A 14,550-nucleotide genomic window follows, 5' to 3' on the forward strand; every position below is an offset into this window, starting at 1 on the left:
TATAGTCCATGTCTCACCTGGAAATTTTGTGGGTTGATGATGTTTCCCGGTGGAACACACGAGGAATTCGAAGTTCCTGTCATCGTAATTTCCTCTATGTACAGGAGCCACTTTCCATTCGCCACCTCCATCGGCCAATTAAAATCCACAGAGAATACGTAGTGACTCCGGAGTGCCTCATCTACAGACACCTGCACACAAAGGCAGACATTACCAAAAGACAGAATGAGACAGACCTTTTGGTAGCTTCTTACAAGCCAGACATCCCACTTCCAAACTCACTCTCTTAACAGCCAGTCACTTACTTGATTGGATGTATAATACGTATAATCTATTGAAAACAACAGAGCAGGAAAACAGAAGGGTCCTGTCTCTCTCAGAGTCACCTACCTGTCCTGGCCTAAATTAACAGGTACAGAATGTGAAATACTTTGTGCCAGTCTGTCTATCCTGATATGTGTTGTACAACTGTGGTTTGGAGGATAAATCCCGCCTCCGCCCTGTGTGCGGACAAGTTTGTATGTTCTCCCCATGCTTCAGGGGTTTCCTCCAATTACTCCGGTTTCCTCCCGCAGTCCAGAGGAATGCGTTGTAGGCTGATTGGCATTTCCAAATTATCCATAGCGTGTGAATGTGTGTGCAATTGTGCCCTACGATGGGTTGGCACCCCATCTAGGGTGTCCCCCGCCTTGTGCCCCGAGTTCCCTGGGATAGGCTCCTCTGCAAACTGTGAAGGATAAGCGGCATGGAAAATGGATGGATTGACAACTGTGGTTGATTCCAGAGCTACAGCTATTGTCTATACAGGACAATGTATAGAATCATCTATAATAGGGATTCTTAAAAAAAATTCAGCCTGAGATCTCTTTAACCCAGCGGTTATGTTGAAAAACAAATTACATCCATTATGTTATGGGTCAAAATGACTTCCACAGTTTAAATACACACAAAAAAACAGCAAAGAACATCTTAAAACAGTAAACCTGTATTACGGTTTGACCGAGACCACAAAAAGAAGAAATATTTGCATTATTTATTTTTATATATTAGTTCATGACCCTAAATGAGGAAATGTCAAAGAATTTTAAATAGAAAAGGGGAGATTAACCAGTATTTCAGACATCTCAAATGTGGAAATTGGTCAAATTGACCCATAACATATTAGGAGGATTAAATGTAAAATAAATATTACCCCCGCCAAACATAATCCACATATAATGGGATTGTGAGGATTGTGCCATTGATCTATTTCCTGTGGAACAGCATTTCCACAAAGTTATCCCCCTTGAACACACAAGATTAAGGAAAGTGCTACAAGGCAACATGCAACCTTCCACATCTCCAGGTGCAGCAGGGTTTTCCTTCAAGATAGAGGAAAAAATGTAGGATGTTTCATCCTTACATCAGATACCATAGCTATAATTCAATAACAGATAATATTTACATTACATACATACAGATAACTACCATCATTCTTTACTACTAATTCCTGAAGCTTGAGAGCATGTAAGCAGAAAGAAAATCGTCATGATTTGCATAGTACCCATAACTGAATTTGGACGTCAGACAAGAATAAATGGAAGGCAGCTTTCATAGCGACCTCAGGCTGCTATGAATATCAGGTGATGCTCTATGGCCTGTTCAACGCCCCCTCACTCATCCAAGTGTTCGCAAATGAGGTCCTTAGAGATATGCTTAACCATAGGCCATTGTTTATATGCATACTATTTTGATTTATTCATCCCTAGAAGATTTGATTCCATTTTTGTATGTTTTGGAATGGTCACAAATGTATTCTTTCTACAAAACTCCAATTACTATAGATATTGCATAGATTTCTGTGGCTGTGAAAGACTAGTGACTAAAATAAAGGAGCATAGCCAAACATATAGAAGGGAAGGGGTTGGTCTTTTTCCCCCAAACAGTTGACATTTTGATCATCATGAATAAGACAAACACAATATGTTGTATTGGAGAGGAGAGGCTGGTATAAATGATCTTTGAGAAGATCATAATATGAACTGTTAAAATGGATTACTTTGGTGTCTTGTCGAAACAAGTGCAAGCACCACCAATGGTTGTAAGAAAAATACATCGACTGGTATGAAGAATCAGGAATGGGGCTGATTTCTTTCTAGCCTGATAAAATAGTCATATTTTAAAAGTATAACAAATACAAACAAGGTGGATTATTTACTGTATATCTGGATCAGAAACTAAAAGTAAAAATCTAAGTACACACAGTCCAATTAAACTACAAATTACACAAAAGGACAAATGGCAGAACTGTAAATTTAGCATTTTTATTTGAATGAAAGTGTTACGGCTTTTCAGTTTGCCATGTTGGGTAGTTGAAGGAAACGCGGCACAAACGCAGTATAGCATTACGGACTTGAAACACTTTAAAAAATGTCAATCACAAATATAGCCGCCTTTCTGTCTTTAAATTAGCCAGCGATAAGACATCATGATATAATGCACTGATCAGCCCGAAAAGTTATTGACAGATAACTTTAGATTTTAGATATTGCTAGATATTACATTTTAGCCCTCCCATATAATATCATGACCAGATATAACTGATCAACAATATTAAAATCCCACTGAATCACAGAGATTACAGATTAGGGAAGTGTATAACTCACCACAAATTGGAACTCCACTGGACTCCCGATTTCACTGGTGCTTTTTATAGCTGATTCACCAATAACATGGCCACTGAACTCCGTCTGTATTCGAGAAGGCATACTGCACACACGCACACACACACACAAACACACACAGCTTATTTTGCTACACAGTCAGTCACTGGACTCAATCTGCAGATTACAGAGTTACAGTGTGTTAATTATCGGGTATATTGTGAAATGTTAAGTATTGGTAGTGTTAAGCACTGTTAGGAACCATCAAGTAACTGTTGATGTTGACTTGCTGTTGCCTTTTATCTAAATGCAAAAATCTTCATACACGTGTTTCAAACGCCATTGTTAAGATCCATAATCCCATTTTTTTTAAACAAAATCTGTGTCAAAATTTATTGGGAACACCATACTAACAATCCTCTCAATTCTTCATGGCATAGATTCAACAAAGGTGTTGGAAATATTCCTTTGATTTTCTGGTCCATGGTGACATAATTTCATCACATAATTGCTGCAGATTTGTCAGCTGCACATTCCTACTTCAATTTCCTACTCTACCACATCCTTAAAGTGCCTTATTTGATTCAGAGCTTCAATCATCAACTGTCCAATTTCAGTGACCCTGTGCCCATTTTAGCCTCAGATTCATGTTCTTGGCTGATAGGAGTGGAATGTTGTCTTCTACTGTTGTAGCCTATCCACCTCAAGGTTTGACGTGTTATGCATTCTGAGATGCTTTTTCGTGCATCACGGTTGTAAAGAGTGGTTTTTTGAGTTACCGCCAGACCTTCTCTCATCAGCAAGAAATTTCTGCCCACAGAACCGCTGCTCACTTGATGTTTATGTTTTTTACACCATATCTGCATGAACGCTAATGTTTGATGTTCTGGTGAGTGTATTGTCTAGATTCCTGTAGTCCAATACAACTTTCCATTTCTACAAATGATAGATTATAGCAGAAAATTTTGAGAAAATATTTTAGCTGAGATAGATTTCCATTACTTCCAACAACTACATTAACCTTGAGTGCAAAGGTAAAGAAGCAAACACTGAACATCAAACATGTCATAGGAGTGGGTGATATGATAAAAAATATTTTATACATATATATACACTACATAAAATATTTTATACATATATACATTATTTGTGGACACCTGACCATCACACCCATGTTCTTTTTGAACACCCCATTCCTGATTTAGTACCCCCTTCACAGTTCTGGGAAGGCTTTCCACTAGATTTTGGAGTGTGGCTATGGGGATTTGCCCATAGCACTTATGTTAGGCAAGAAGGCCTGGAGCACAGTTATGGTTCCAGTTCATCCCAAAGGTGTTCATTGGGGGTGTGGTCATAGCTCTGTGAAGGCCACTCAAGTTCTTCCACTCCAACCTTGGCAAACTATGTCTTCATGGACCTCGCTTTGTGCACAGCGGCACTGTCATGCTTTTGGTATGGATGTCATAAAACACTGATATATTGATTATTTATAAGACATTGATTGTTTACAATAAAATTTAAATAGGTCATTTGCATTTGTTAACTGTTTCACATTCTAGTCTACCTGACTATCGTTTGATATTGCCTGGATTAATAGCTTTGGGAGACCACAGGGGGAGTTATAATAGATCCTGTAGATACAATTGATCTCCATCACTCCTCTGACATGTAATACCTCCATGCTACATCTAGTGGGTCTTAGAAAAAGACATTAATACATAACAATATCAATATTAAACAATATCATCATTTTGAGCAGCTCTAGCCGATCAATTACATTTAGGGTAAGAGGGAACATTGTGAACTTTAAATTTTTTGCTGAGTGTTCACTGCATTAGTGGGAAGTGCTGTTCGATAATGTTAAGTACTGTTAGGAACTCTTACGTGACTTACACATGAAATGAGGCCTTTAGTGCATAGTCCACTAGCAGCACTTTGGTCAGCGATATTAAGTCGTTCTGTATGCTCAGTCTGGACACAAGACAATAACACAGTAAACGAATGGCACACTAAAATAACATAATACAATTACCACATATCATACCATACTTTGTGTTAATCTGTTAAAATGGCATTAACACACACACTCACGTAGAGAGCTGCAGTGTTGAAGTGATCTTTTGTGTGTCGAGTGTGATGAACGACGTCTGGAAGACGATCGCAAAGACGGCCTGTCATTGAGACACGACTGGTGATTACACATCATCACTTAGCACCGAGACAGAGGATGGAGTTATTGAGGGGATTTAACTTAATTACACAATTACGTAATTACTGTTAATTAAGGATAAATGTACGTGAGTGTGTGAGGTCGGACAGTACCATCTGATTAGCGGGTAACGGGTTTCCCAACTCACACAGGATGAAATTGTCTTTAGGAGCACATGTTACTGAAGTAGTCTGTGAAAAAGACAATGAAATGGTGAGAGTGAGAGATGGGCTGAGTAAGAAAGAGACAGGCAGACACAGATATATACAGTGGATATAATAAGTCTACACATTCCCATAAAAAGTTTTTTTTAGGTTGTTCTGATGTAAACTCTTCAAATTAAAACTATTAAAATAAAAACGATTGAAACCAAGATAAATCATGTCAGATCTTTGACATTTGACAAATAAATTAGTATTTGCAGCTATCCATGATTTCCTCTTTCTTGATTAGATCCCCAGTCCCAGCTGAAAAGAAGAATGCTTCACTGTGGGTACAGTGTTCTCTGAGTGATATCTTGTTTTTGCAACAAAAAAAAAAAAAAAATCTTTTAAAATAATGCCCAAAAACTTCTACCTGGTCCACATCAAACTACAACACATTTTGCCACATCATTCAGGGTGACTGTATGTACTCTATCATTTGGCATAATTTTGTGAGAAAGGGCTTCCGTCTAGCCAGCATATATGTATCCCATAACCCATACATACAGTATGAAGAGCTTTGCTATCACATTCAAGGAGTAACCAGGAAATGTTGTTAAAGTTCAAATAAAAATAAAAAAAAACACCTAATTTTAACCCTACATATAAAGTATGTTTGCGTGCAACAGGCTAGCAACTTTTGCCAGCTATCTTATTACTACCCAACTCTAATACCTATCCTAATCCTAACAGCAAATCAGTAAACCATTTCTTGGTTTTGCATACAAGTTTTAAAAATGTGCAACAGCATACACCTTAAGCCCTAGGAGCTTAGATCACCTCAGGTCTGACGCCGGAGTAGGTGATTGATGAGGAAACGGAGACATTCAACTCAGTGTTATGAGCATCTTCCGCTAATCGCCCCGGAGATGGATAGTTCGTCACGTTAACAAGCAGAAACAGTTTATTAATGCTGGAGTCATACTGCAGAACCTGGTGACCATCCTGACTGTATACACACACACACACACACACACACAATTGTATAGTATATATTTGTTATATCGGGTAAAATAAAAGTGTCTAATTTCTGATCTATTATTAATCTTTGTTATTAATGTAGTTATTTGTGGTTGTTATTGTTAATGAAGTCATTATGTGTTGTTGATGGAGCTGTTACACAGGCAGGATGTCTTGCAGGCTTTTGGCAAATGTGGCGCTCATCTGCAGGTTACTCTCACACTTATTATCAGCTCCACATGCTTTCTGAATGTGAATCTGCATTGGGGGATGGGGAATCAAAGAGACAGATCGATAGACAAATAGATAGAATAAGGAGGAAATACAGGAAGACAAGCATAATGAATAATAATGTGTATGAAAGATGTATATTATGAACTTGGCTGAAGTGCACTTGGCTGGGTCACCTCCACTTTGTCAGTGAGTGTTCGTCCCTGACTGAGCACAGGAAACAAGTTCAGGTTCTGCAGCTGCTGCTGACCACTGTTAATCTGAGGCTCAACAATCGATGCGTTCAGGGAGAACACTACTGGGGTCACCTTATCACGCAGGAATGTCTATAATCATAGATATGAATCAAATGTGATTACTTTTTTACTTACAGGTTTCTGTCATCACTAATAATATTCATTATATATAAATACAAATATATTTATTTAAATACAATCACCTTAGCACAGACAGGCTTTTTATATTACTACTACTAATACTAATAATAATAATAATAATAATAATAATAATAATAATAAGAGAAGAAGAAGAAGAAGATGTTGTTGTGTGTTGTGTGATTTTGTTCTTACTATCAATTTAAGCGTCTGTGTCTCACAACGCTGTGATGTCATTGATAAGAACCCAGTATACACGTCTTTTTCATTGTTGGTAAAGCGGACGCGAGTTTGGGACGAGTGCTGCAGCACATCAGCCTCCACCGTGAACTTCATAACTGTAACGCACACAAACACAATTAACACAGTCCATGAGTCTGCCGTATAACAGAAATTGTTCTGCATCTCTGTACATAAGTTAAATATAAGAAACAAACATTCATATATTTAATTTATGTCTCATATGATGTATATTGGCATACAGTTAATACGTTCGGAATTTTAGTGCCAAGGTATCTAATATATTGCACATATATTTTGAATATAAGTAAATATACAGAATATATTATACTGTATATTTACAGTCATGTGAAAAAAATAAGTACACCCCAAGGAAATTGTTGGCTTTTTTGACACATTTGGACAGGCAAACATTTGATCATCTTTGAAACAGTGCATATTAATGAAGTTGATATACTTGAACAAAACCACTATGAAAAATGCCCTTTTCAATCATTTATCCAACAGAAATATCAATAGATGTGATATTCTTCTGTGGAAAAAGTAAGTACACCCTTGGCCTCAGAAGCTAGTACTGCCCCCTTTAGCAGAAATAAGTTCTTGTAGACGACTTGCATAATCGTCCACCAGTTTCTGTCATTGGCTTACTGGACGTTTTGACCACTCTTCCATGCATTCTTTCAGTTGCAAGATATTTGAGGGTTTTCTTGCATGTACTACACATTTCAAATCCCCCAAAACAATGGGATTCAAATCCAGGCTTTGACTAGGTCATTCCATAACACTACATTTCTACTTTTTGAGCCATTCCTTACTGGATTTGCTGGTGTGCTTTGGTACATTATCCTGTTGAAAGGTCCACTTACGGTTCAACTTCAATTTTAGGACATAACGGCCTCACATTATCTACAAGCACTCTTTGATATGATTTATTTATGAATTAATAGAATGAATGCAAGCTGTCCAGTCCCTGAGGCAACGAAGCAACCCCAAACTATAACATTTCCAACACTAAGGTGTTGGTCTACTGCTCAGAAGGTCATGAGTTCAAACCCCAGCACTGCCAAGCTGCCATTGTTGGGCCCTTGAAGCCTTAACCCTCAATTGCTGAGATGTATGAATGAGATAAATGTAAGTCACTCTGGATAAGGATGTCTGCCATATACTGTAAATGTAATGCTGTTACTGTGTCCAAACAACTCTATCTTTGATTCGTCTATCCAGAGCACATTATTCCAAAAGGCCTGATTTTTACCTATATACTCATTGGCAAACTGTAGTCTTGCAAAGAATTTTTCCTGGCACACCTCCCATGCAGGTCAAATTTGTGCAGTCTCATTTCTGATTGTAGAAGCATGCACATTGACACCAACAGTTGCAAGACTTACCAGCAGAGCTTTGATTCAATTTTGGGGTTAAGATAAGGTTAGGGTTGCATCAGACGGCCTGCTCTTGGGCTGAATTTGCTGGGATGGCCAGTCCTGGTCTGCTCTTGAGCTGAATATGCTGGAACGGCCAGTGCTGGTATGCTCTTGGGCTGAATATGCTGGGATGGCCAGTCCTAGTCTGCTCTTAGGCTGAATTTGCTGGGATGGCCAGTCCTACTCTGCTCTTGGGCTGTATTTGCCGGGACGGCCAGTCTTGGACAAATTGGCAGTCGTTTGAAATCTGCACCATTTGTAGATTATTTTCCTCACAGTGGAATGATGTAATTTGGAGAGTGTTTTAAATCCCTTTCCAGACTAATGGGCATCCATAACCTTTTTTCTGAAGGCCTTACAAAACTCTTTAGATCTTGGCCTGATGACACTATACACCTCAATAGCAAAGGGAACACCAGACACTAGATATAAGAGGGGTATAAATAAGACAGGTTCCACCTGCACTCCCTAAGCAGGTTCTAATCACAGGCACCCAATCTTCAACTCCTGATTCTAATTTTATGGATTTGAAGGTGTGATAAATGTAAGGGTGTACTTACTTTTTTAATGTGACTGATATGTTTTTTGTTAATCTAAATTGTGAAAATTACTACAAAATGTCGATTTTATGTGTCATTTCATAGAATGTATCACCTTTATTAATAGGCACTGTTTCAAAGAGGATCAAATGTTTGCTTGTCCAAATATGACAAAAAAGCCCACAATTTCCATGGGATGTACTTTTTTTTAACATGACTGTATATAGCTATACTTGATTAGACCAGGGCGCTATAACTTGTTTGGTCAGGTTATCCACTAAATTGAAGATACATTTTCTTTAGACAGCATAAATGAATCAAAATATTAGCATAATATTTTATATATCTTTTTAAAAAATCATTTGAATGGTACTTAAACATCGCACTAAACAAAATTCTTAGATTCTGATTCATTTTCAAATTTAGACTCCTAATTCAGATTCTGAATTAGGTCAGATTAACTGACTCATATGCTGATAAAAAGTTTTACTGTACACCTGAAATAAATTATGCTTCCTATTCAGTTGGAGATTCCGATTAAGACTGATAGTTTGATTCAGATTCTGATTCATATTTATATTTTCATATATTCATATTTATTCTGATGTATATTAGGATTATTATGATAATTCAGATTCATATTATTCAATGCACTTATCTCCACCAAAAAGGGCTCAATTCAGGTTCGCTGCTCTGTTATATGTAACTCTTACAAGTTACACAATGTTAATTATCTTAATCTGAAGCTTTATAATGTTCGCATTTAGCCATTTAGACCTTTCTAAAAACCTTTGGTAAGCAATTCTGCATCCATTGCTGCTTTCAATGACTTTTAATTAAAGATGCAATGTATGGGCCCATAACTGGTATCGGCTGATAAAGGCAATTTTTAACGCTATGGGCCATTAGCCGATAGTTTAAAAACATTCGATGATCAGGGCCGATTATATCCTGTCAATCAAAAGAGGGTGGGAAAACACATGGAATTCGTACTGTGTGTAAAGAAGATGTCTCTTGTGTGGAATTACTTTGAATTGGATGACAATGATGACAAAACTGCAGCTTGTAAGATCTGCACTGCCAAAATTATACACCACATGCTGCAGCAGAGCAGAAGCGGTGCGTATTTTTTTCGGCGTGCATGTTAATGAATGAGTGCTTTTACACCGGACATGAGCAGCAGTGAAGCAGGAGTTTCGGCGTCAAATTTTTTTTGCCGTGCTGCTCGAGCTGCTCATGCTGAATTAAAGCACCAGTCCACGGTTATTGATTTAAATGAAGATGAGTTGACAAAAAAATTTATACATTGCACAGAAAAATATATTTGTAGAGTAGTATTTTTCATATCCAGTTAATGTTAATGAGTTTATATTAATTAACTCTATGAGTTAATATCATTTAAAAAAAGAGTTTATATAATATATTACCAGTTTGATGTTCAATGATAAAGTAGAAATGCTTTTGTTTGTGGTGAGTGAATGTGAAGCCTAACAGGAGGTTTTTTAGAATTCAGTCAATGTTAATATGAATTAATAACATTCAATAAGTTAAGAAATCTTACTTTAATCTTCAGAGTTTAGTTCATGTGTTAATGTTAATTTTAGTAATGTGTCTTCTGTTTATGAGACCAGTTACTGTGAAACAACTTGTTGAAATGGAGAGAATAAAGTTTTCCTTTTTTTCAATTTCCTTCTGAATTGTGGAATTAATTATTATCGGCTGATATCACTCTAAATAATCGGTATCGGTATTGGCTGAGAAATTTTGTATCGGTGCATCTCTACTTTTAATGAACAGTGAATAAAACAAGTTTACTCACTAATGTCGTCTTTAAAATTTGGCTCTCCTGTACTGAGTGTGTAAGCGAAACACACCTCCATGTTAATGCTGCAACACACACACACACACACACATATTCATATGCATTAAATAATTACACAATGTATAATGTGTGTCAAGCATGTTGATATAATGATATACGATATAATGCCAACACAGCAAGATAAAAGCAAACATGCTAACAGCAAACATTAGTCTTCATACAGTTTTATACTATTAAAATGAACCATGAGTAAATTCTGATTTGCAATTTAGGTTAGGTGATTCAGATTCATGATACAGTTTTTGTTCAGGTTCAGATTCTTTTTTAGATTCTGGTTTTGACTCAGATTCAGAATTAAGTTCTCAGAAAGAGATTTTTCACTGCATTTACTGTCAGAGAATAAGTTAAATGATTACATTAAATGTAATGTATTCTGATTCCTACCATTTAACATAGTGTGACTATATATTTTAATATGACCTTTTCCATGAATTTGGCATCTAGACTCTAGAATGTTTTGTGGTCAGAGGTGGCAAATATCGAACAGGAATTTCTCACATGCGTGGAAAGCAGCAATAGAGTGATTTTAGAAATACGTACCAGGACTCGCAGTCTTTTGGGTCGACGAGCGAGGGCGTCACAGTGAAATTCTTTTTCACGTGAATGACAGGACGAGCTCTGTAGAGACAGACAGGACACACACACTTATACAGATAGAAAAATACACACTAAATAAAGTAACACGTATTGTTTGGCAAAAATGAGCACATTAGGCATTTTGTGGCAGATTAAAAAATCTGTTACATTATGAAGGTAGCATGAAGACAGCTATGGATGGCAAATGTGTACAAATGAGCAATGCAGCTTAAAGCATAAGCAAAAAAATATAGAACAGTGCCAAATACAGGGTGATGTCTGTGCAAATAGATTAATTTAGCACCCATAACATAATTTACTAAGCTTAAAGCCTGTTTGGGAATTATTAACTGTTAATTACTAGCATATGACCAAAGGGCAAGTATTAAATTTGCAGAAGCTCTGTTCTTCCAATAGAAGACAACATTGTGCAACTTACTAGGATATAATAAGGAGAAGGGCTATAAAAAACTTATGTCTTGGTGTACCAGATAAAGCAAAATCATTTATTATTACCATGGTCATGTATTTATATGCATGATTAACAGCAGAAAAGTAACAGCACATTAGCTACTCTTCACATCATCAAAATCACACTCATATTTACAAATTTGGCATTGACATTGTATTTGAAACAGTTTTTGGATGAATCTCATTGCCTTTATTCACCATGCAATACTTGACGTGCAATTACTCATCCATGTGACAAGTTTTTTTTGCAAATTATCACATACTAACTAACACGTTACTATTTATCCAACAAATGAGCACTCTTTATTTGGTGTCGTATCAAATCAGGTCTTGAAACATTTGTAAGAAATTTTGTGAACCTAACCCTAACCCTGGCTGAGTGTAACAAGGTTAGTCCACAACATTAACCGAAGAAGGAAATGTAAATATAATGTGACTATACTGACCTTAGTAAAGCAACTCTATCATCCAGAGAGCCAACAACAATATCAGGATATTTATTATCGTCCACGTCCAGACCACCGCTGATGGAGTAACCGAACGTCTTGAAACCACCATTACTCACATCACTCCCCTCAATCACCTGAACACACATTTACCAAAGATTTGCACACACATGTTCACTTCCAAGTTTGATAGATACATCCATTTAGTTACGCTCATCTTAAACCTGTTAAACCTGCTGTAGGTCACTTTGCAGATGTACAATTACTGACTCTAGTCCACCTGTTGCATCTGCTGCTGCCCGTCTCTTTACTCGTATTAATCAATGGAGCAGAGATGGCAACTGTTGCAGTGGCATTGCTATCCATGGGTGTAGTCAGTAAATGTACACAGTGATTAAAACCCAGTAACACAGCTGTAACACATACACCAACCAAAAGTCCACCACCCAAATACAGTAATATCTCGTCAACAGTGGTCCATTGCTGTATGACAAATTATGTGGAGCAAATGCACCTAATTGGTAGGTATACCTGATAAAATGGCCAATGAGACAAGATACAATTTAAGTGTACATATTAAAGTGCTAACTGAAACCACTGATATAGAATAATGTTTGTTTGTCATTAAAGAAAGCAGCATATTATGTAAGAGACCACTTTTCAGAGAAAAAACACGCAATGAAGGCTGATGGGTTTTGCTGCAAAAATAAGAAGCAAGTGCGACAGTTAAAGTCTCAAGAAGAACTTTGGCTGGTTCTGCAAGATGCTCAATAAAACTTACAGCTCATTGCATTATAAAACTGCACAAATTGTACCGGAGATTACTGTTGTTGTTTTTTTGCCACACCAAACATTAACTTTGCTTAATTTACTACTGTTTACTGCTCTTTACTGTATTTTTTTTTAAATAAATAAATGTAGAAACATTTAATTTCATTATTTTGAAGGAATTTTTGCTGTACAGCATTTCTTTGCATGTGCCTAAGACTTTTGCACAGTACTGTATATATCTTTACACACACACACACACACCAATTTACTCCCTTTTACTTTAACGATCCTTAAACCATCATGAGTCATTTGCAAGTCCTGTAAAGGCTAAATTCTGTAATTCTACCCTAACATGCTAATGTTCTTACCTGATTTGGTTTGGGTGAAACTCCATCTTTTCCCCCCATCCACAAAGACACCCTGCCTGAGCCGTGAAACGGCGCTCCAACCGCAAAATCTAAACCAGGGACATACTGCACTATTAATAGAACTCAATTACCACCAGGGGGAAACAGAACACAGCATGAAATAGTTTAGCAAAATCAGCAGCAGGAATGAGTACATAGTATATTGTCTGTGATCACAATTAACACTGGCCCTCAGGCTTTCACATAAATGTTTGCTTTGTGTTTATCGCATTAGCCTTTTGCACTGTCCTTTAGCTAATTAAAATGCATTTTCCCCATTTAGTACTTTTCCTGGGACTCAATTCAAAATGAAAAATATTTTCTCTTTTAATACAAGTAAGAAAGCACAAGCGCACTATTAATTTTATGATCATGCCATTATATATTTATTCTGTATATTCATGACCATTAGTGCAGCATGTAAACTGATGATTACAGGTGCATCTAAAAAAATTTGAATATCGTGGAAAAGTTCATTTTTGTCTGCATAATTTAATTCAAACAGTGGAATTTTCATATATTCTAGATTCATTACACATACAGCTTATGGAAATCAAAAATCCAGTATCTCAAAATATTAGAATAAAGAATTTATAATACAGAAATGTTGACCTGAGAAGAGCTCTAATCAGCTAATTATTTCAAAACACCTGTAAAGGTTTCCTGCGCCTCTAATCTCTCAGTCTGGTTCAGTACACACAACCACAATCATGATTAATGGAAGATGAAAGTATATTTTGTATTTCATTTGGAAATCAAGGTCCCAGAGTCTGGAGGAAGAGTGAAGAGGCAAGTTACTTGTCCAAGTTATCCAAGTTACTTGAACTCCTGTGTGAAGTTTCCACAGTCAGCGATGATTTGGGGTGTCATGTGATCTGCTGGTGTTGATCCAATGTGTTTTCTCAAGTCTACCAAGAGATTTTAGAGCACTTCATGTTTCCATCTACTGACAACCTTTATGGAGATGCTGATTTCCTTTTCCACAGTGCCAAACCTAGTAGTAACTGGTTTGGTGACCATGGTATTACTGTGCTTTATTGGCCTGAACCCCATAGAGTGTGAAAGACACTAGACCCAACAATACAGACAAGCTGAAGACCACTATCATTTACATTTTATGCCATTTGGCAGACACCCATATCCAGAGCCACTTACAAATCTCTAATGAGCCTTACAGC

At 36.9% G+C, this 14,550-nt stretch overlaps 1 protein-coding gene across 1 annotated transcript in view; it reads right to left on the minus strand.

The window, feature by feature from the left end:
* itga3a (integrin, alpha 3a) overlaps window positions 1–14,550 on the minus strand; it is a 55,826-nt gene that overhangs the window by 11,441 nt on the left and 29,835 nt on the right. Inside the window, exons 8-20 of the mRNA XM_053649228.1 lie at window positions 13,334–13,422; window positions 12,195–12,331; window positions 11,242–11,319; window positions 10,639–10,706; window positions 6,815–6,957; window positions 6,422–6,571; window positions 6,175–6,272; window positions 5,835–6,003; window positions 4,965–5,042; window positions 4,734–4,813; window positions 4,536–4,613; window positions 2,646–2,748; window positions 18–191 (exon numbers count right to left, since the gene is read on the minus strand). Coding sequence (XP_053505203.1) covers window positions 18–191; window positions 2,646–2,748; window positions 4,536–4,613; window positions 4,734–4,813; window positions 4,965–5,042; window positions 5,835–6,003; window positions 6,175–6,272; window positions 6,422–6,571; window positions 6,815–6,957; window positions 10,639–10,706; window positions 11,242–11,319; window positions 12,195–12,331; window positions 13,334–13,422 — 1,445 coding nt within the window. The remainder of the gene's footprint in view (window positions 1–17; window positions 192–2,645; window positions 2,749–4,535; window positions 4,614–4,733; window positions 4,814–4,964; window positions 5,043–5,834; window positions 6,004–6,174; window positions 6,273–6,421; window positions 6,572–6,814; window positions 6,958–10,638; window positions 10,707–11,241; window positions 11,320–12,194; window positions 12,332–13,333; window positions 13,423–14,550) is intronic.

The sequence above is a fragment of the Ictalurus furcatus genome, chromosome 2 (genome assembly GCF_023375685.1).
Source record: "Ictalurus furcatus strain D&B chromosome 2, Billie_1.0, whole genome shotgun sequence".
NCBI lineage: Eukaryota > Metazoa > Chordata > Actinopteri > Siluriformes > Ictaluridae > Ictalurus > Ictalurus furcatus.